The sequence below is a fragment of the Neofelis nebulosa genome, chromosome 10 (assembly GCF_028018385.1).
Source record: "Neofelis nebulosa isolate mNeoNeb1 chromosome 10, mNeoNeb1.pri, whole genome shotgun sequence".
NCBI lineage: Eukaryota > Metazoa > Chordata > Mammalia > Carnivora > Felidae > Neofelis > Neofelis nebulosa.
The window spans coordinates 98,712,056-98,732,987 of NC_080791.1; the positions used below are offsets into that span (position 1 = coordinate 98,712,056).

Here is a 20,932-nt window from a genome sequence, read left to right on the forward strand (position 1 = left end):
TAATCATGATTAAGAGAATTCAAACTTTTGGTTTCTCAAAACAAAGCAGTATGGGTGACTCCTTGATATTTCCCAATGTTCAACATTTAAGAATACCAAGCCAAAGAAAATCATAAGTGAAATAATCAACAGTTTTAACACCCAGGTCCTAGGTTGAAGAAGGAACAGAGAGGCATCCATTTCTCTGGGAGGTAGGCTGAATCTCAATTTCACCTGTACTCGTTTTATAGTATTCTTTGATTGAGTTTATTAATCTTACAAAAAAAGCCCCTGCCATCACAAACACAAATGAAGGAAAGACACAAACACAAACACAAATGAAGGAAAGACAAGGGAAGACATGAGAGGAGCTCTGAGGATAATTCAATTTGTCACAATTAAAATCTTCAAGATTAAAAAGTCTCACATTGGCCTTTATTATTTTTAGAGGTTATTTATTTATATTGAGAGTGTGTGTGCATGAGCAGGGGAGGGGTAGAGAGAGAGAGGGAGGGAGAGAGAGAAACCCAAGCAGGCTCCAAGCTGTCACTGCAGAACCTGATGCTAGGCTCAAACCCACAGAACTGTGAGATCATGACCTGAGCCACGATCATGACCTGAGCCAAAATCAAGAGTTGGAAGCTAAACCAACTGAGCCACCCAAGCACTCCCGCACATTTTCCTTCAGAGACAGGGCTCCTTAGGCCATTCCCAGTTTGATAGTTTGTTTCAGTTATACTCCCTACACAAGTTATGAGTCACATAAATTGTAAAATGTAAAATAGTCAAATTGTGACCAACATTGCTTATCTCTTGATATAAGAATCCCATAATGGGCGCCTGGGTGGCTCAATTAAGCATCTGACTTTGGCTCAGGTCATGGAGCCTGCTTGGGATTCTCCCTCTCTCTTTCTCCCTGCCCTTTCCCCTGCTTGTGTGCCTGCTCACATGCACACGTGCACACTCTCTCTCTCTCTCAAAATAAATACACTTGAAATGAAATGATAAAATACAATACAATACAATACAATACAATACAATACAATACAATACAATACAATACAATTAAGAATCCCATAATTTCTTGCCATATACTTTTCACTTTTACTCTAAGGTCTCAGATCTGGATGGAGGTGCAATGGGAGGCTGTGACATTCAGAATAAGGAGGGCAAAGAAAGCAGGCATCTTTTTGTTTGTTTGTTTGTTTAGAGGCAGAGAGAGGGAGAGAGAACTCCAAGCAGGCTCTGCACCATCAGCATGGAGCCCAATGCAGGGCTCAAACCCACAAACCGTGAGATCACGACCTGAGTTGAAACCAAGAGCCAGCTGCTTAACCAACTCAGCCACCCAGGCACCCCCAACCTTTTTTCTTTTTAAAGTAAGCTCTATGCCCAATGTGGGGCTTGAACTCACGACCCCAAGATCAAGAGTCACATGCTCTACTGACTTAGCCAGCCAGGCGCTCTGAAAGCAGGCATCTTAAAATAAAGGATATCGCAAAATACCAAGATTATTTTTTCCAGGATTGCTAAACTCTAATGGCTTTTCTTCGGGTGTCAGAAAAGAGCACAATCTCTCTCTCTCTTCAGAACTGCATTAGCTTTTCTGAAAAAAGCCCCTTTCCCACTTGGGAGAGACACTAATTAACATGAAGGAAAAGGTAGACAACTCTACCTGGTGCCTGAAAACAAAGACCAATAAGTCTGTGCTAACCAAGCTTAAAACACAGAGTACCTGGAACTAATAGTAGAAAGGGACATGAAGTTAAGGGGAATGAACAGCCAGTCAGCCTTTCTTTCACCACTATAATCTCTAATTTCTCTCTTACTTCCACCAAGTGGCAGCCTGAGAAATTCTATAATGGAGTCCTAAGGACAGTAGTTTAATGGGTCAGGTGGGGACAGGTGAGGTCTGGAAACTGCCATCAAAGCAAGCTCACTGTTTTCACTTAGATGACATATTTTAGGGGTGGCTTGGGTTGGATAGTAGTGGTAGAAAAGTATCTAAAGATTCCCAAGGTAACCCTTGGTGCTGCCTGCTTCGGATATCCCTAATAAGACCTTAAAATTCTTCTGAGGTTAAGACATAGGTTAGAATAGCTGGAAACTTCTTCAGAGCAGGTGTTCCTAAGCTATCTCTGTAGTCTCCTCACCTAGAACAGGAGGGTGGAGAAACTGGGTGTTTGAAAAAACTTATTTCAGCTTTGCACTGATATTTTCAGTTTTAATTAGTTTACCTAATAAGCAATGGAGCATTTTACCACTTTTCCCCCGTCACCTCACTTCAGAAGAATCAATGAAAATAGTTAGACCAAGAAACACTCTGTGGCTTTTATAAGCTCTCAAATACCTCTTATGTTAGCTGTAGTCATTTTGCCTTAAAGAAAATCAAGTTCATATTCTGTGACCCATCACAGATAAAGGTAAAGGTAGGAGGAGAAGGGGACCCAAAGAGCAAAGGCAGAAAAAGGAAGGACAGTGGTGGGATCTCATCACCACATACTCGGGGCCTCTTAGCAGGCAAGAGGAGATAAGCTCTTTGCACAGTCCGTACATTTCCATTCTTAGTGCTGTTCTTCCTTTCCAAGGCGCACCGCGGCGCCACCTCCTCTTAGGAATGGAATCTGCATTCCTCCCTTCCCAGGCTCAGCTGAGCATGTCACTTCTCTTCACTTTCCAGCAGCAAACATGGTCACACACACACACATTTCAAATAGTGGCAGCAACTCCCTTTCTGCTTCATGGTCATTTCATAAATTTGGCTAAGCTTTGAGGCAGGGCAACGAGCTTTTTTTGTTTTTTTAGAGACACAGAGCAGGAGTGGGGGAGAAAGGTGGGGCGGGGGGGGGGGGGAGAATCTCAAGCAGGCTCCACGCACATGGAGCCCAACACAGGGCTCGATCCCATGATCCTGGGATCATGACCTGAGCCAAAATCTAGAGTTAGACGTTCAATCGACTGAGCCACCCAGGTGCCCCGTGAAGAGATGTTTAATAAGCTGGATGATGATGATCTCATAAAAGCCAACTGAAATTTCCAATGATAAGTACACACCTCTCTTGTTCATAGGCTGCCCTATTTTGAATAAAATTGCCCACCACAAAATCCAGGGCTCACAAGCAGCAGAGTGTACATCCTACCGGCCATTGAGATGGTTCTGAAAGAACATCAAGGAAGTCCTAAAAGAATCACTGGTGAGCATGAAATTTGTCTCTATGTGCCTGAGGTCCAATCCACGCATTCACATTTGGAGCCCATAAAATCAGTGTGTGTGCGTGTGCGTGTGTGTGTGTGTCTGTGTTTCTCAGCCCCATCAATCAGGTCAAAAGAAAGCTAAGTCCTGTGTTTGAGAGGAACTCAATTCTAGTCTCTCCCAACTGCTGGTGTAAGAAAGCACAGTGTGCCACAGTGACTGGGCACACAAAGATGCCTTGCCTCAGTTTTCAGGAACTTTTCTTCCAAGTTGCTCCTGTTAGAGGAGCTGTGGATTATAAATGATGCCACAGGTACAGGTTCACTGACAGCCAATTTAGTAAGTGCTCGTACTGTTAATTCTGCCAGTCTTACTCCTACACAGAAATACACGTGGCCCCAAGGGGCCCAACCACCCACAGAGCTCTTCTGAACATCTTTTCACCCTCTAGCACAGAAAAATATATCCCAGAAACACCCAAGAAAAGAGAAAAGATAAGGTAGTTTCTCTGAAACATTATGTCTAGAAAACCAGGATCCAGTTTCCTATCTGGATGTCATTTCTAAATTCATGTCTCTCAGAACAATCCAAATACTGATCTCAGCCAAGATGTTTCTCTGAAGTTCCAAATCTGTACATCTGTATCTTTTGGTATGCTGAAACTTTCAAGTATATGTAAGGACACTTAAAGAAGCAACTAGTTTAGAGTCAGCTACCAGGCTACCACAGATCTCAAAAATCTACTTAGTTGTGGTACAAAGTCACAGTAATTGCCCTTAATGAGCCCTCCCTGTATTTACACCATTGAAGAGCGTCCTCTCTGACTCCAGGCTTAAGCCACATGGCTTGCTTTGGAAGAACAATAAAAGTGACATAACCAGAGACCAGAAAAGGGCCTGTGCACCGAGGCCTGACTTCTGTTGTCTGTCTTTGGAATCCTGAGATGCTACAATGAAGAAGCAGGAATTAGCTTACTGGTGAACAGAAAAGAGATAAATCATCTCAACTGAGGCTAACCAGCCTGCCAACTGCCAGATATGTCCATGAAGTCATCTGTATGTTAGTTTTCTATGGCTACCATTAGAAATTACCACAAACTTAGTGGCTTTACATAGATTTACTAGCTTTCAGTTCTGCAGGTCAGAAATCCGCAATGGGTCCTATGGGGCTAAAAATCAAGGTGCTGGCAGGGCTGTGTTCCTTTCTGGAGGCTCTAAGGGAGGATTTTCTTCCTTATTCATTTGGGTTGCTGGCAGAATTCAGCTCCTTGCAATGGTAGGATTGAGGTCCCTGTTTCCTTGTCATTGTTAGCTGGGGCCACTCTCACCTTCTATCACTGCAATGTCTTTGACTATCCTGCTTTTCTCTTCCACTTTTAAGGGCTCCTGTGATTAGAATGGGTCCATACAGATAATTCCTCTCCCCACCTCAAAATCTGTAACTTCAATCAGATTTGCATAGTTCCTTTTGCCACAGAAAGTAACATATTCACAGGCTCCAGGAATGACGATGTAGAGATTTTTGGCAAGCCATTATTCTGCCTATACACCAAGACTATGCATACCCAGCCAAGCCATCAACTGACCACAGACGGTAGCCAAGTTGGCCCAGACCAGATAAACTACACATCGAACCCACAGAGTTGCGAGAAGAAGAAATGCTGTTTTAAGCAAGTAAAGTCTGGGGTGGTTTGTGAGGCAGGAAGAGCTAACTGATGCAATGGCCAAGGCTACCCCACTCTTTTTTTTTTTTTTGAAGATTTTAATTTTAGTAATCTCTACACCCAATGTCGGGCTCAAACTCACATTTGAGATCAAGCCCAAAATCAAGAGTTGCATGCTCTACCAACTGAGCCAGGCAGGTGCCCCAAGGCTACACCACTTCAGAGGGGTCTGTGCAACGCACAACCTGATAACATCCATCTTTTCCCCTTCTCTGCTCTAGTTCAACAAGCATGTCTAAGAGGCCACCAGCAGTTTTCTGCTCTCTGAATCATAACACAAGATAATTAAATTAGTGTTGCTTCTTCTTCCAGTCCAGATCTAGAGATTATTGCTGAAATGTAACAAGAGTCAGCCTTATTATCTCAATAGAACCATAGAGAAGCTTTCTGATCCATGACCAGAAGCCACATACATAAAAAAAAAACATATACGCTAGAAGCCTTAGAGAAAGATTTGAAGGAAGGGGGGGGGCATCTTTTTTTTTAAGTTTATTTACTTGAGAGAGAATGTGTGAGACAGATGGGGGAGGGGCAGAGAGAGAAGGAGAGAGAATCCCAAGCAAGTTCAGCACTGTCAGTGCAGAGCCCAATGAGGGGCTCGATCTCACGAGGAGTTAGATCATGACCTAAGGTGAAATTAAGAGATGGATGCCTCACTGACTGAGCTACCCAGGCATCCCAGGGCCATCTTTTGATAGAGCAAAAGCTGTTGATGGAAGAGGGAAATTTCACTGCTACCCAACCATCTCTCCTCTACATAAAGGCCAATGAGGGCTTCGGGGCACAGCCTCTAAGCAGGGGTCTCTAACCCTTCATTAGCAGCAAATACATTTTCTCAAATGGGCTCTCCCTCAAAGTTGCTGATACTTAAAGGTCTGCAAAACTTAAGTAGAAGGAAAATGCCAATAGCAAGTTAATGTCCTCTTTGCTCTTTTGGCTGACTTCCCTGCGCCTGGGTCTTGACTATTAATTGAATGCTATTCGGATTTCATCTCAAAAACAAATGAGGATGGAGACCAGAGGCCTGCCTTCCCCAGACTGATAAGAGCAGCACAGTGCAATTATACCCGAACAGCTTTGTTTTGGAATGTAATCACCGCCCCAGCCTTCTTCCCAATGGGATGGCAACAGTGTAATTACCTCTTCAGGATTCATTGTTTGGGAATGTAATTCTACAGGGCCCCCTTTGTAGGGGAAAGGAGCTGCAACAAGAATATAACAGAATTCGTAGCCCCCTCCCCAGTAGTAGTCTTGGGAGCCGAACAAATTATTTTTGTTCTCTTAAAGTAAAGCCAGAGTTTAAATTTCAGTCTGTTTTTCTACCAACAAGGAGTCTCCCATACCCCATGATGATTCTATTTGAAAAGTCCCAATCTAAAGCGAGACTGCCTGAGTCCCACTTCCCACTCTGTCAAGTACTAGCTGTGGTCTTGGGCCAATTACTTAATCTCTCTATGCCTCAGTTTCCTCATCTGCAAAAATGAGTAGTAACAGGACACACTAGAATGTTGTGAAGATTAAGTGAACATGTAAGAAGTGCTTAGAATAGTACTTGACATATAGTAAGTGCCCTTGGATTTGTTTGTATGTCTTAAAGCACATTTGAAGCACCATATTCCACGGCCATTACATTTGCAAATGTGATCTAACATCAGCTCATGGTCAAATCTAAGCTTGACTTACCATGTTCTTTCTTTCCACAACCCCTTTTGCCAGTTCAGCATGCAGGGTAATGTTGGATAATTTTAAGTGCTGTTAATGAACTAGCACAGTCTCTGAGCTATATGCCCACGTAAAACTTCACTCTAATTGGCGGAGTGACTGTATTTCCATGTCATTCCTTTATGTTACTAGTCCAAGGGAAACTGTAATAAAAAGATTGTTGTTAGGGGTGTCTGGGTGGCTCAGTTGAATCACAAAGGCACCTAGGTGGCTCAACTGGTTGAACCTCCCTGACCCTTGATTTCATCAGCTTAGGTCATGCTTTCATGGTCATGCAACCACACCCCATGTAGGGCTCCCCACTGAGCATGGAGCCTTCCTCAGATTTTCTCTCTCCCTCTCTCTTACCCCTCCCCCCCCCCTTCTTTCTCTCTCTCTCTCTCTCTCTCTCTCTCTCAAAATAAAAGACTGCTGTGGAATCTTGCTGTTGAAAAACTAGCAGGCATTACCAAAAGGAGCCATTGGTAATATGGCAGATTCTAGAGAAAATTTACCTTTCTAGCCAGATTTATTTATGAAAACAAAGGATATACTTTCCTCACGTGCGTAACGTACACCTCGCCTTTCTCAACAGTACCCTGTTCCCACTGGGAACTTTGACCTTCTACATTCTGTCCACCTTTCTGTCTGTTCCTTGGACAGACCAGTTAAATTCTCTGCTTAGGAGAAAATGCTTTTGGCTTGTGCTTCACCAGCCATAAGCCACAAAAATAAAGATCGTGAGTTTATTGCCAGGCAGGCATACCCCAAGAATACAGTCCCATAGCTCAAGCCAACAGGAGTGAAGCTGGGTCCCTTTTGCATGGCGCATATAGCTGCAGTGAGATCGGCTTAGGACAAACCAAGGGACTCATTTCAGTAGCCCTGTAATAATGAAAAGCTGTGGTTACAGGATAACTATCTGGCTCTGGGGTGAAAATTAACTCCTAGCCAAAAGAAACACCTCCAGGGGGTCTCAACACTCCAAAAGGTCCCTGGTCACCCATCTGTAGGTGCCTCTTTCCACATTATGTCTTATACCAAGATATCCATGCTTGTTCTTGGCTTCCAGCTGAGTGGCACAGGGACCCTGGGGAAGAGTTGGCCTTGTGGATCAGCAGTTGTTAAAGAAAGGAAATTAACACCCACAGGTTGGCTCTACTTTGGTAAAGAGGGTGAGAGGTGCTGTCTGCCAGCTCCCATGGCATTTCCAGCCAGTTTGGAATAAATGAAGCTGCTTGAGCTCATAAAAAGAGAAAGAGAAAGAAAAGCTAATGTGAGCTCAGAGTTTTTAAAAGGAGGAGGTGGAAGGTTAGCATGGTTTATTAGCTTTCGGCATTTACATTGATCATGTGGGTAAAACTGATGGAGTAGATGCGACAGCATAAGGATTGTTCCAAGTCTTTCCGGGTGTTGTGGAAGATCTCTAATCTTGAATAAAGTGGAGACTGTCTGGCTGCTGTGTCCACTAGGAAATATGGGCACTGACCTCACATTTAGCTTTTTCTTTCCTCACATCCCCTCTGTAGATTTCTATATTATATCATTTGTTTTGAGGGGTTGCAAAATATGTCAAAGCAAAACCAATCAGAACCTAAGAAGAGGGAAGTAAAGGTTCTGGCATTACAGTGAATACTTCAGATTAGAGGCTGTCTTCAGGTGGCACCTTCAAAATGAGTAGTATTTCTGAGGAGTACACACAACCACGGGTCTTAATAAACTCTGAGATCACTCTAGGTCTGGGGAAGCCTCAGAATACAGAGAACTTAAAAGTACAAGTAAACAGTGGGGTCTCAATCCAGATATGCGGATGCTAATACTTCTCTTTTGGGGAGGAGAAAGAGGAACAGGTGGGAAATTAGTTAAGAAGTTGGGGGAGAGGTTATAGGTCAAGTCCTTCTACTTTCTGCTGCAGAAATACTGTAAGGTGCTGAACTCTCACAGCCAGCCTTCTGTTTATAGATCTAGTTTAGCATTTATAGCATAATACCAACTTAGTAGATGTTTTTAGAGGGCAGAGATCATGTCGTGTTCACCTGGATACCTGGATACCTAACACTGTGCTGTATAAACAACAGAAGCTTAATAAATGCTTACTGAATCAAAATGGCTGATATACCAGCTGAGCACCCTTTAGGTAATTGTGTATTCATTCATTCTTCCCCATTATTAACAGCTCCACATGAAGAAGAGTTATACAACAGGGGCTCACCAGCACTAATGTATGTTGGGTTCCTGGTATTACCACCACCTCATCTCTTCCCAATGCCTCTGTCTCTGCATCTGTTCCTAGCTCAGTGAGTTCTCAAGTTTTAAAATACACCAAGATCACCAAAAAGACTCTAAAACACAAACTCCTGGGTCCTACAATCAGAATTTCTGATCCAGTGGGTCTGGAGTAGGGCCCAAGGATATGCATTTATAACACGTTCCCAGCTAATGATGCTACGGGGTCCAGGAAGTACACTTTGAGTATCTCATGTTGCCATGGTTACACAGAGGCAAACACTTGGTCTGCTGAGTAGATGCTTATTTTATTAATACAAGTCAGGGACAGAAAACAGTTTGTCATATGCAAACTCCTCTATTCTTCCCCACTTGGGTGACATGACTAATGGCAACAGGTGACACACTAGACTGTCAAATTATCAACACAAGGACTCTCAGGTTACCATCTGTTGGTGCCATAGAGCAAAAGGCCCACAGTATTTTCAACTCATTGACCACAGCAAAAGGAGGAAAAGCTCTGCTTGGGACCCAGGAAGAGCACCATTTGGGAGAAGACAGAACAGTGGCAGATCAGCAAGGTTTTAATCAGTGAGGAGACTGGCACCGCTCCAATTCATACTGGTCTCCAAAATTTATAATAAAAATAATAGTAATGATAATAGCTAACATCTACTGAATATTTATTGTGTGCCAAAAAAATACTATTCTAAGTGTCTCCTTAATTTCACTCATTTAACTCATTTAATCCTTAAAACAATCCTATAAGCTAAGTACTATTCTTATGCCCACTTTACAGATCAAGAAACCGGGGCCCCAAAAGGTAAAATAAATTAACTGAATTAATACTGTTAGGAAGTAGCAGAATGAATATCTGAACCTAGACAGTCTGGCTCTGGAATCCAAACCCTTAAACATTTTGCTATACTGCCTCCCAAGCAGTACATACTGTAACCGGCAGCTGTCCTTCCCAAACTTCACTTATTGATCCTCATAGACCTATTTAAAAAAAATGGGGACATGTTGAGAAGTTCTTCAAACTGTAGCAAAAGACATAAATCCTTGGTCCAAGCCAGGTTTGAGCCGTATCCTCCTTAACTAATCAGGATTGGCAGTTAAAGTCCTAGGGGATTTATTAAATTTGTTTGTTTTTTTTTAAGTAGCAGGGCCAAAACAAATAGAAAATCAGGCCACTCCCTGGCTAGACTGTAAACTCCCTAAAGGCAGAACTATTGAATTCTTTCATAAGACCCAAAGTGCCTTGAAAAACGCTAAGCATTTGGAAAGTGCTACACACACTTCAAAAGGACAGTACAGGAAGGGCATAGTTTAGTGTGAAGCATCAGTGGGGAAAGATCCAGAGGAAATTTCCTGGGGGAAAGACAGAGGCACAGAAAAACTTAGTCACGTAATATAAAAGGGTCAGAAAAGTTCATTGACAAAGCCCAATATTTTCCTCTAGAAAAACCTGAAGCAGCACAGGCAATTCAGCTTAGAAACTAAGACCCAGGGTCTCAGTAAGCACACTTTTCACTCGTGGTGTTAAGGAGATGCAGTGAAGCGTTGGGGTAGAATGGACCCAGACACTCCAAGGACCGGTGGACACCAAGTAAGTCAAAGTCCTGGGTCCTGTAAGGCATCTGGGAAGGCTGGGTTCTCTGGAAGGGCTGCTGCCATTTACTTCTCTGTTTCCCAGGCAACCAAACCAGCCCCTTATGGCCTTCACTTTCATCACTGGAGCAGAAGGAAAGGTAATTGGGTTAATTATTAAAGGAGCACTAGCTACGACCACCACCACTAATTGTCCATTTATCTGAGGTTTATAAACAGCCATCTTAATTGATGCTGAGTTGCAATGTGTCACTCACTTTATTTGCCTGGCTACTAGGTACCAGAGAGGTATAGGACATGGAGATAAAGGGTCTAACACCAGAACTATTATTCATTTCTCTTCATATTCATTTAAGTATGCCATGATGACCCTCAAATGCACTCACTACTGTTCATCTTTCCCAGATTTGTCAATTTACGCAAAGATCTAGTATATAGTAAGTAGACAATGTGTTGCATCAAAGCACTATGATATTGGGTTGAGAAATCAAGCTAATTCCTAAAAGTCAGCAAGCCCAAGGCCCCAGATGCTCACCAAATGGCCAAACTAGAGCAGACAGGCCTCCTACAAGTAATTCCTTGAGGTACCAGGGAAATAGGGAACATCTAAGAGAGAGGACAAGTGTTTTTAATAGAGAGGAGAGAGGCAAAAGACAAACAAAAATAAAGTTAACAAGGAAAAGAAAAGTCTTACAAAAGAGGTAGCTCTGTCTTACCCACAACAGGCAATAAACAGAAGGATGCCTGGGACATGAGATTATATAAAGCAATTATTCTAACACTGCATTGCTGGGTTTGTAATATATATAGATGCAATATACATAACAACAGTAGCACAAAGGAAAGAGAAGGGAATACAACTATAGTGTAGCAAAGTTTCTGTATCTTACCAGAATTAATTCTGTATTAAGTCTGAAATAGATTCTGACAAAAGACAGTTTAAAAATCAGTAAAGAGATTAACATGGTACATTAGAAGATATCCACTTAATATTAAAAAAGTAAGCAAAGGAGAAACAGGAACAAAAAAGACAAGAGAAATACAGAAAATAGCTAAATGGTACACAAAAATCCAACTATACCAACTACATTAAATGTGAATGAAATAAATAATCCAATCAAAGGTAGAGATTGTCAGGCTGGATAAAAAACAAAAATCAGTAACACAAGTTTGAACTGCATGAGTCCACTTAGATGTGGATTTTTTTTGATAAATACAATACAGTACTATAAATGTATTTTTTTCTGGGGCACCTGGATGGCTCAATCGGTTAAGCAGCCAACTTCAGCTCAGGTCATGATCTCGTGGTTCGCAAGTTCAAGCCCCACATCAGGCTCTGTGCTGACAGCTCAGAGTCTGGAGCCTGCTTCAGATTCTGTGTCTCCCTCTTTCTTTGCCCCTCCCCTGCTCTGTCTCTGTCTCTCTCTTTCTCAAAAACATAAACATTGAAAAACAAACAAAAAACATTAAAAAATAATAAAAAATAAATGTATTTTTTTCTTCCTTATGATTTTCTTAACGTTTTCTTTTCTCTGACTCACTTTATGATTAGAATATTAGAATACTGTATATAATGTATACAGTACAGAAAATAACGTATTAATCAACTGTTTATGTTATTGGTAAGGCTTCCAGTCAACAGTAGGCTATTAGTAGTTAAGTTTTGGGGTGTCAAAAGTTATACATAGATTTTCAACTACACAGGGTCATGCCCCTAACCCCTGTATTGTCCAAAGGTCAACTGTATATGTTTTCTATAAGAGACATACTTTAGATTTTTAGATTCAGAAATATATATTGAAAGTTAAAAGGATGGAAAATATATATATCACATAATCAACAGCCATAAAATAGCTGGAGAGCTATACCAACATAAGAAAAGTTAGATTTCAAGACAGTATTACTAAAGACAGAGGAATATTTTATATGATAAAAGAATTAATCAGGAAGGCATAACAACTATAAAAATATACATACCTAACAACAGGGTCTCAAAATATATGAAGTAAAATGTGACAAAACTGAAGGGAGAAATACACAATTCAATAATAACTGGAAATGTCCTTAACAAAGGACACGCCAACTAGACTGAAAATCAGCAATGATATACAAAACTTGAACGCCACCATCAACCAAGTAGATCTCCTTGGCATCGACAGCACACTCCATGCAATGAAAACAGAACACACATCCTTGTCAAGCACACAGGTAACATTCTCCAGGACAGACCATGTGCTAAGCCATAAAACAAGTTTCAATAAATTTAAGATAATTGAAATCATATACCCCAGTGACATTAAGTAAGAAATCAACAGAATGAAATTTGGTAAATTCACAAATATGTGAAAATTAAAGCACACTCCTTTTTTTTTTTTTTTAATGTTTATTTACTTTTGAGAGAGAGAGAAAGAGAATATGAGCCAGGGAGGGGCAGACAGAAAGGGAGACATAATCCGAAGCAGGCTCCAGGCTCTAAGCTGTCAGCACAGAGCCCGATGTGGGGCTCAAACCCACAAACCGCAAGATCATGACCTGAGCTGAAGTCAGATGCTTAACCGACTGAGCCACCCAGGCGCCCCAAAGCACACACTCCTAAACGTCTAGTGGGTCAAAGAAGAAATCATAAGAGAAAAATTTGGATGACTGGGCACAAAGCCATCTCTAGCCCAGGGCACTTGACCAGGTCTCAGTGACCTGTGGCAAGGAGCAAGAAAATCCTGACACTTCCCACTGATTTTAATCAAAACACTAAATTAAGTACATCAGGCCCACATGTGCTGGGAACAGATGATCATTAGGATGAAAGTCAAAAAGATTAGGCAGGACATATAACTAATACCCTACATTATCCAGGTCCCTATCCCTCAGAAGTTTTTTTTCTTCCAGTAATTACCAGGAAGATGTCAAAAGCCAGAACTCCTCATTTCACTTTTATGAGACCTCAAACATGCAGAAAAATACTGTAAGCTTATGAACCTTTTGGCAGTTACTCCCTACTTGAACTCAGACAAAACATAGCACAGAAGATTATGAGTCAGGCAAACAGACCTGGTTTAAAGTTCTAGGTCTGCCTCTCACCGTGTTATATTGGGCAAGTGACCTAACTTCCCTGAATGTCAGTTTTCTTCCCTGCAGAATGGAACTGCACCATCTACTTCACAGGGTTGCCACAATGTTTTTTTTTTGTTTTTTTTGTTTTTTTTTTTTAAATTTTTTTTTAATGTTTATTTATTTTTGAGACAGAGAGAGACAGAGCATGAACAGGGGAGGGTCAGAGAGAGGGAGACACAGAATCTGAAACAGGCTCCAGGCTCTGAGCTGTCAGCACAGAGCCCGACGCAGGGCTCGAACTCACAGACCGCGAGATCATGACCTGAGCTGAAGTCGGCCGCTTAACCGACTGAGCCACCCAGGCGCCCTTGCCACAATGTTTTATAGGAGGTCATGCATGGGAAAGCACTTAGGACAGCACGTGGCCCATAGTAAGCGGTCATTAACTTCATGTCCTTCTTTGTTATCAGTGGCTGTTATTACTAAAAAGTCAGCAGGGGGAGCTCCCCAGACTTCTGTGTGTTTCCCAAAAAATATACCTGGTAGAGCTGCAGTAGCTTTAAATTCACTTATATCTCTTTAAGTACAGGTTCAGAACTTGTGCTGCTAAAGAAGAGGCAAGACGTGGATAAATGGGTGACTGGAGGCCACTGGCAACCTACAGAATTGGGGGGAGGCACCAAGATAAAGAGGAAGAGATGAAAATTAACAATCAAAACACTTCTCTGTAGTAGCTTCTGTTTTCTATTATCACTCTCAGGCTCATGTGGGAGGAAGTAGGCAGAATGGATCTTAATTTTCTGCAAATCCGTTTTTGTTGATGACTCTGAATGGCTTTGGCTACCATCCACTGGAGACTCATTTGTCACAACAGTACTGGTCACACCTCCTAAAACTAAAGGTGTGTATATGCTTCACCCCTGCAAAAAGGCATTCACCTTTCAAAGGGTCTGGCTTTATGTTTGGAGCTAAGAACCAAACAGCAAGATTCAGGGATGGTCAACCATCTAGCCTTTGAGCTACAGGAGCACAGGAGCCATGCCTATTATTCACTCTGGTAGCCTAGAACAGTGCCTGGTACATAGCTACAGAACAAATACCTGTTGAATATAATTGTGTTGACACCATCACAACTGCAATCCAATCACACAAGTGAAAGGTGCCTCTCCAGGAAAACTAGGAGCGCTTACTGCTAAAAGCCCAAAAAAGTCATTACTTTAGGAGCTCTATTACAAGATCGCAGTAAGTGTAATAAAAAGCCAAACATCTGTGTCCAGGAGGGCAAGAAGGCTTAGAGAAAAGGCTAGTACATAATGATTTTCTTCAGCAAGCACTGCTGGTTCATAAAAGGCTACGTCTAGAAATCACTTAAAACAGAGGAATTAAAGCAAGTAAGAAAAACCCTGAATAACTTCTTCTAGATTAAGGTCCTTGAAGAAGAACGCTATTTTGACGCTCTGTCCTTTAAAATAACTGTAGGGAAGCAGACTAGGAGACTCTGGAGTCCTGCTGCCTGGTTTTGTTCTGGCTCCCCAACTTCTAGCTGTATTACTCTGGGCAAGTTAGCCTTCTGGGCTTTAGTTTTGTCCACTGTTAATTAGGTAATAGCACCTATCTCAGGATTACTGATTTACTGGTAAAGCACTTAAAATACTCCCTACTATACAGCAAGTGCTCAATAAATGAGAGACTTTTGCGGGTTGTTGTTATTATTATTATTAAAATGGTCTCAAGAGAAGAATAAAAGTAATACAGCTGTCAACAGAATCTAGGGGGACATCCAAACTACAGGTACCCCCATTTCCTGAAAGTCTGTATTACACCGCTTCACTTTTACAAAAGGCCTACAATCGTATTTGTTTTCACTAACTGAAGAAAATCCAAAGAGGATTCTGATTTTCACTTTAATGAAAAAAGGCAAAAGTGAAAATAGCGTTCAGCGTTTGTTTTATAGAGAGCTATTGCAGAGGCAGCATGCACCCTGGGCATCAAGCTGCCATAGCTTTGAACTGTGTCTGTGAGCACATTTGTGCTTTATCTCTATTTTTTGCATCCATTAGCAAGATGTGTCTTAAAGTATGAGAAAAGCCTGAGAGAGGTTATTTTTGGGGTCTGGGTACACTAAAAAATTTTGCCATATAAATTAATGGTAATTGCTCCTTTGCTTTGTGTCATTTTGGCTTGTGAAAGGCTTTATAGGAACACTCCAGGGTTTTCTTGTTTTTTTTTTTTTTAAGTTTATTTATTTCGACAGAGAGAGTGCATGAGTGAGCACAAACAAGGGAGAGGGAGAGAGAAAGAGAGAGAGAGAGAGAGAGAGAGAAAGAGAATCCCAAGCAGGTTCCGCATTCCACACTGAGCCCAATGTGGGGCTCGATCTCACGGACCCAGAGATCATGCATGACCTGAGCCGAAATCAAGAGTCGGACGTGTAACCAACTGAGCCACCCGGGTTCCCCAGGAACACTCTACTTCTGAATAGCAGAGGAAACCTGTATCTACAAATGATGAGGCTTTTAAGAAAAGACCAATAGGTTCTCTGTAACATGCATCTTGAGAAAACAGAAGAAACTAGTTAATTGTGAATGGAAATCATCTGCTAACCTAACTCAAGTGAGATTCTTAAGAATCTAGATTTCCTTCCCCTTGAGATACTTGGCATTCTTTGTTAGAGAACTTTTCTCAGTATATTTCATATCTCTAAACAACTGCCTGCTAGAACACAACCCCAATAGTCAAAAGTATTCATAAGTGAAAGTATGGGGATCAGACCTCTAGGCATAAAGTAGGGTAACAGGAAATGTAGGTAGAGTTCTTAAATCAAAAGAAGAAAAAAACATACAGCTGTTCCCACGAAAAGCTAAATGCCAAGGAAATAGATTTTCCAGCAGTAGAGGAGCAGGAGGTGCTGTGTGGGGTGGTGGAGGCAGATGTCTGGAACAAAGGGTGGAGAAGAGCTCTGTAGTATTGCCTGGCAGCAAGTGATTATCTGCCAGGGAGGAGCTTCTATGTGCCATTAGCCAAGCCACACAGAAACACCAAGCATGGAGAGGCACAGAGGCATGGGGTCTTTTACCAAATAGGGCCAGAGGTCCTAGGACGAGGTTGTCAGGAGACCATGCTATAGTCTGCTCCCCTGGCAAGGTGGGCCTACAAAGTCCTGGTGTCTAGCAGAGAAACCGCTGAGGTTTCTGGGATTTCTAGGCCTTGACACTGGGGTCAAGGATAGTCCTGCCTAGGGGAGGCCAGATCCCATAGCCTTCCGGATGTCACAGTAGCTTGGTTAGAAATCACATTCTCTTGGGCTGACAGTGCCACTGCCTCACGGAGATCCCTTCCTACCTTTAACCACCAAGATGGACCAGGTTTTCCAAAACATAATGTCTTTATGAAATTTTTAATAGATGCTTATTAAAGACACACATAAATGTGGATTCATTTTTATACCTTTTATGCCTTTACATACATAAATACAGAGGTTGGCAGTGGAGGTGAGGGGGAAAGGGAGGAAAGTGCATGATGGGGAAATAACCTTTGTCAGGAAAAACCAGAATTCTGCTTTGTTTCCTTCTCTAGACACTGCCCAGAAGCAGGAGCATATACCATGTATGACAGCCTGGTCACATCATATATCTTAGCCCATAAACATGGGTCACTAAGCTATTCAGTCACCATAAAACTGCCTCAGCTGGGCTTGTCCAGCCCATTTTCTGTTTCTGAGATCTCTGAGCCAGCTCTATGGGTCTCTTCTCGTCCTTCTCTGGAAGATTCCACAGTGCCTGGAAACTCCATCTACTGGCAGATGAGTGAAGGGTTGAAGAGGTGTGCATTAAGCTCCTAATTAAATCACAGGATCTGGTTCATGAGTATCTCACCAACCAAAACATGAACAAGACACCTTTATCATTCAATTAAAAGCATAGCCAGAATCTAATTGCTGGCTTAAGAAATAAGTAGTTTAAACAATTTTTTGAAAAAAAAAAAAAATGAGGAAAGTGGGAATGGGCAAGATAAACAGCTTTGTTCCATCCCAGTTTCCTGCATTGAAGTAAGGAACTGAGTATAAGACCTCAAAACAGTTTCAGCCAGATGCCAAGAGGCCATCACATCCACATAAGTAAAGGAAGGGACAGCTTTATCTGGCTCCTCGCCCTTTCAGCTTTTCAAAATTCAAAGAAACACCTCCTTACCTGCCAGGACTCTGTTAACAGAAGAGTGAGTAGCCAAGCCAGGCTGTCCACGTTCGTGAAAAATCCCTGCGTAAGGCAAGTACTCAGGCAGCAAGAAACGCCTATAAGAAGGAACCACGTGTGAAAAGCCTATAAAAGACTACTACAACACAAAGGAGATATACTATCCACCTACCCCCAAAAATCAAAGCTAAGGGATCCACTAAACCTAGGAATCCACAGAAGCCCAACACGGGGTAAAAATTGCTGGGATTTATCCTTCTGCAGATTTGTATCTCCTTCCTGATCTTTCTTCTGCAGTTTTGCGGGGCTTCTAATCTTGAATAGGATGCTCCCAATGCCACTTGTCCATCTCTTTTCATTGCGGCCAATCATCTCCTGTCAAGTCATTAGGTGGCAGGGCTGGATTATAGGCTCACTAGGAAATAATTTCAGATATGGAATCCAAAGCTCAGAAAGTATGTTTAAAAATGAAACGAGGCTCTCATAAAGGCTCCCTCATAAAGGCTAACTACCAAGTTCTTACCTTGGGACAAAACGTCCAAGTGAAGGTGCAGACATCCGGGCATTGCGTGGAGCTCGGTGCCTGGATCTGTCACCATTGTCCCTGGAGAAAACAAAAAGACTACATATAAGAGAGTCATTAAAGCAGAACCAGATAATAGCCCAAAAGACAAACATCCCCTAAACTAAGTTCCTACACTTAGGTGAAGATCCCAGAGAAATGAGTCATCTGGTTGCTTACTAATTTGGATGGCACATTAATACACTACAATTCTGAGGGAGCCTAGATGGCTCAGTCATCTGGGCATCTGACTGCAGCTCAGGTCATGATCTCGTGGCTTGTGGGCTCAAGCCCCACATCAAGCTCTGTGCCAATAGCTCAGAGCCTGGAGACTGCTTCGGATTCTGTGTCTCCCTCTCTCTCTCTGCCCCTCCCCCATTTGCACGTGCACTCACTAATCTCTCTTTCAAATAAATAAACATTACAAAATTCTTTTTAATATATACATTTCTGGAGTACCCCCACCAGAAGATTTATAAACATTTTCTAACAGCTCAGTAAGAAGGAAGAAGATTTTTCACGAGTTAATGTGATCTCTGATCTGAAACTGAAACCAAAAGTCCTCTAAAGGGACCTGGAATGGAAATGTATAAACTTTTTCTAGATTGAAAGACAGAGAAATTTTGGCTTTGGGGGATCCTGAAGGAATCCTCCCATTGATTTCATTCAGCAAATGGTTATCTCTAAATGAATCTGTTTAGGCCTTTGGTGTGGAAAAATCACTCATGAAAAGTGAAAGAAAAACAACACAACAAAAAGACTAAGCAGTCCCTTCTATTAGGGACTGCGAAATTGGCAATGATGAAGAGTATTAGACAATGTAATCCCAAGCATTTGAGTAAAAAGAAAAAAAGTCTAGGTGTTTTTCTTTATGGTCTGTTAAAACAATAGTAATAACGACCATTTATTAAATATCTATTAAGTTCTAATATAAAGGTTATTAATACGTTATTCTATTTAATCCTTCTAACTACCCCATGAGGTATTATTAGTAGCTTTGTTTTATAGATACGGAAATGAAGGAGCAGAGAGGCAAATGCCCAAGGTCACACAATGAGTAAGTGGCTGAGGCAGAATTCAAGGAGTATCTATCTGATTCTGAAGCCCTTGCTCTTTCCCCTATACTTTGCTGCCTCCTACAAGAAAAGGGAAGACAGGGACTTCACGTGGCTTAGTTTCCAATGCATCAAAGGAACAATAAGCCAAAGGGCACTGGCTGGACAGAGCAGTTAATTAGCTGCTTAACCAACTCCACAAAATAAATGAACCTCTGAAAGCTTGATCTGGTATTTTTTCTGAGTTCTCCCTTTGGATTATCTTCAACTTAATGAGATCACCTTCAAACTGGCCTTGGAACCAAAGTTAAGACAATACTCTGGCTTTCAAATGGGCCACTGGGAGCTTTACAAGCCAGAAATGAAAGCCTAGGAAGGTTTTTATATTTTGGTGGGTTTGGATGCTGAACATTAACAGAGAAATCAATATCAGGGATATTGGAAGCTGATCCATTAAAAGTCAGTACTCGGTCTTTATTTTCCCCAAAGAGAAGGCATACTGTTATTTTCCTTAACATGTCATATCCCTTTGACTTGAAACTCTATAGATGAAGGGAGAGGCAAGGGGAGGGAGAGAGAGAAAAGACCATATGGAAAGTAAAAAGGTTATTAAAAACAACAATGAAATCAGGAGTTCCTGAACAGTAGATCACGGCTCTGGGAAGCCCACAAATTGTTTTAAGATTTTGGCAGCCACATGTACACAAGGAATAAATGAATATCAAACAAATAAGTTAGTTCTCAAATTTAGCATATTATTAATTTTCAAATAAATCCAGCTTCAAGTTTTGATCAAAGTACCAATTCACTTAAAAATACAAATGAATTCATGATAGCTTTTCATAACAGCGTATTTTACTTCTCAAAGGGCACTAAAAGTCCAGCTAATTATCATGAGAAAAGTTAGCAAACATTTTGAAGTTAAAAAGGGCCCTAAGGAAAAGAAGGGTCCCAAGCCTCAAAAAGGTTAAAAACTAAGCTGTAGAAAGAAACATCATGGGGTAACTGTGAGTACTTGTTCTGTAACTAGGAGAGAGAGCTGGCCTTCCCAGAATCACACTGTGGAGCTGACAACTGGCTTCTGTAAGGTCTCAAGATGCCTCTCCCTCTGGACAACAAACAATACTCTATCTGGTGAAGAGAGGGAAGGAGAAGCCAGTGTGCTAGATCGTTCTACTGCTCAGCAGTTGCCAGTGCTCAAAGACGGCACAGAGCTTGGTGAAAGGACACCAGAAGACAGTTTAGAAAAATGAACAAAGACACCAGGGCTGGGGAAATTTCCGGGCTCTTTTGACATAATTCACAAGCCTCTTTTCCAACACCTACAAACAACCAACTTTCTGATTCAGTTTCTCCTTCCATTTGAAAAAGCGGGGGGGAGTGAGACACAAAGCATGGCCAGAGATAATGGCTTTATAGTATTTAGAGATCACTGGAGGATATACAGGAAAATACGAATGAGATCAGCTGGCTCAGATACAAACAAAGTCTCTGACTGATGGTCACATTTGGCACCATAAAAGAATCAATATGTTGAGCAGAGATGCATCTGCTGGTCCTCAGCTTAACATCTTGACTAATGATAGAGAAGCAGGAGCTAAATGGCATCTCAATAAAATGTAGACAAGACTTCAAATT

The 20,932-nt window shown here is 41.7% G+C and overlaps 1 protein-coding gene across 10 annotated transcripts in view; it reads right to left on the reverse strand.

Moving 5' to 3' along the window:
* The window catches only part of AMBRA1 (autophagy and beclin 1 regulator 1), a 181,631-nt gene that overhangs the window by 76,788 nt on the left and 83,911 nt on the right, over positions 1-20,932 (reverse strand). For all 10 annotated transcript variants that reach the window (XR_009249969.1, XM_058688803.1, XM_058688811.1 and 7 more), the window contains 2 exons: positions 18,201-18,281; positions 17,675-17,775 (listed from right to left, as the gene is read on the reverse strand). Coding sequence is in view for 9 of the 10 variants with exons in the window: in XM_058688803.1 (XP_058544786.1) it covers positions 17,675-17,775; positions 18,201-18,281 (182 nt within the window). In the remaining variant the exon portion in view is untranslated. The remainder of the gene's footprint in view (positions 1-17,674; positions 17,776-18,200; positions 18,282-20,932) is intronic.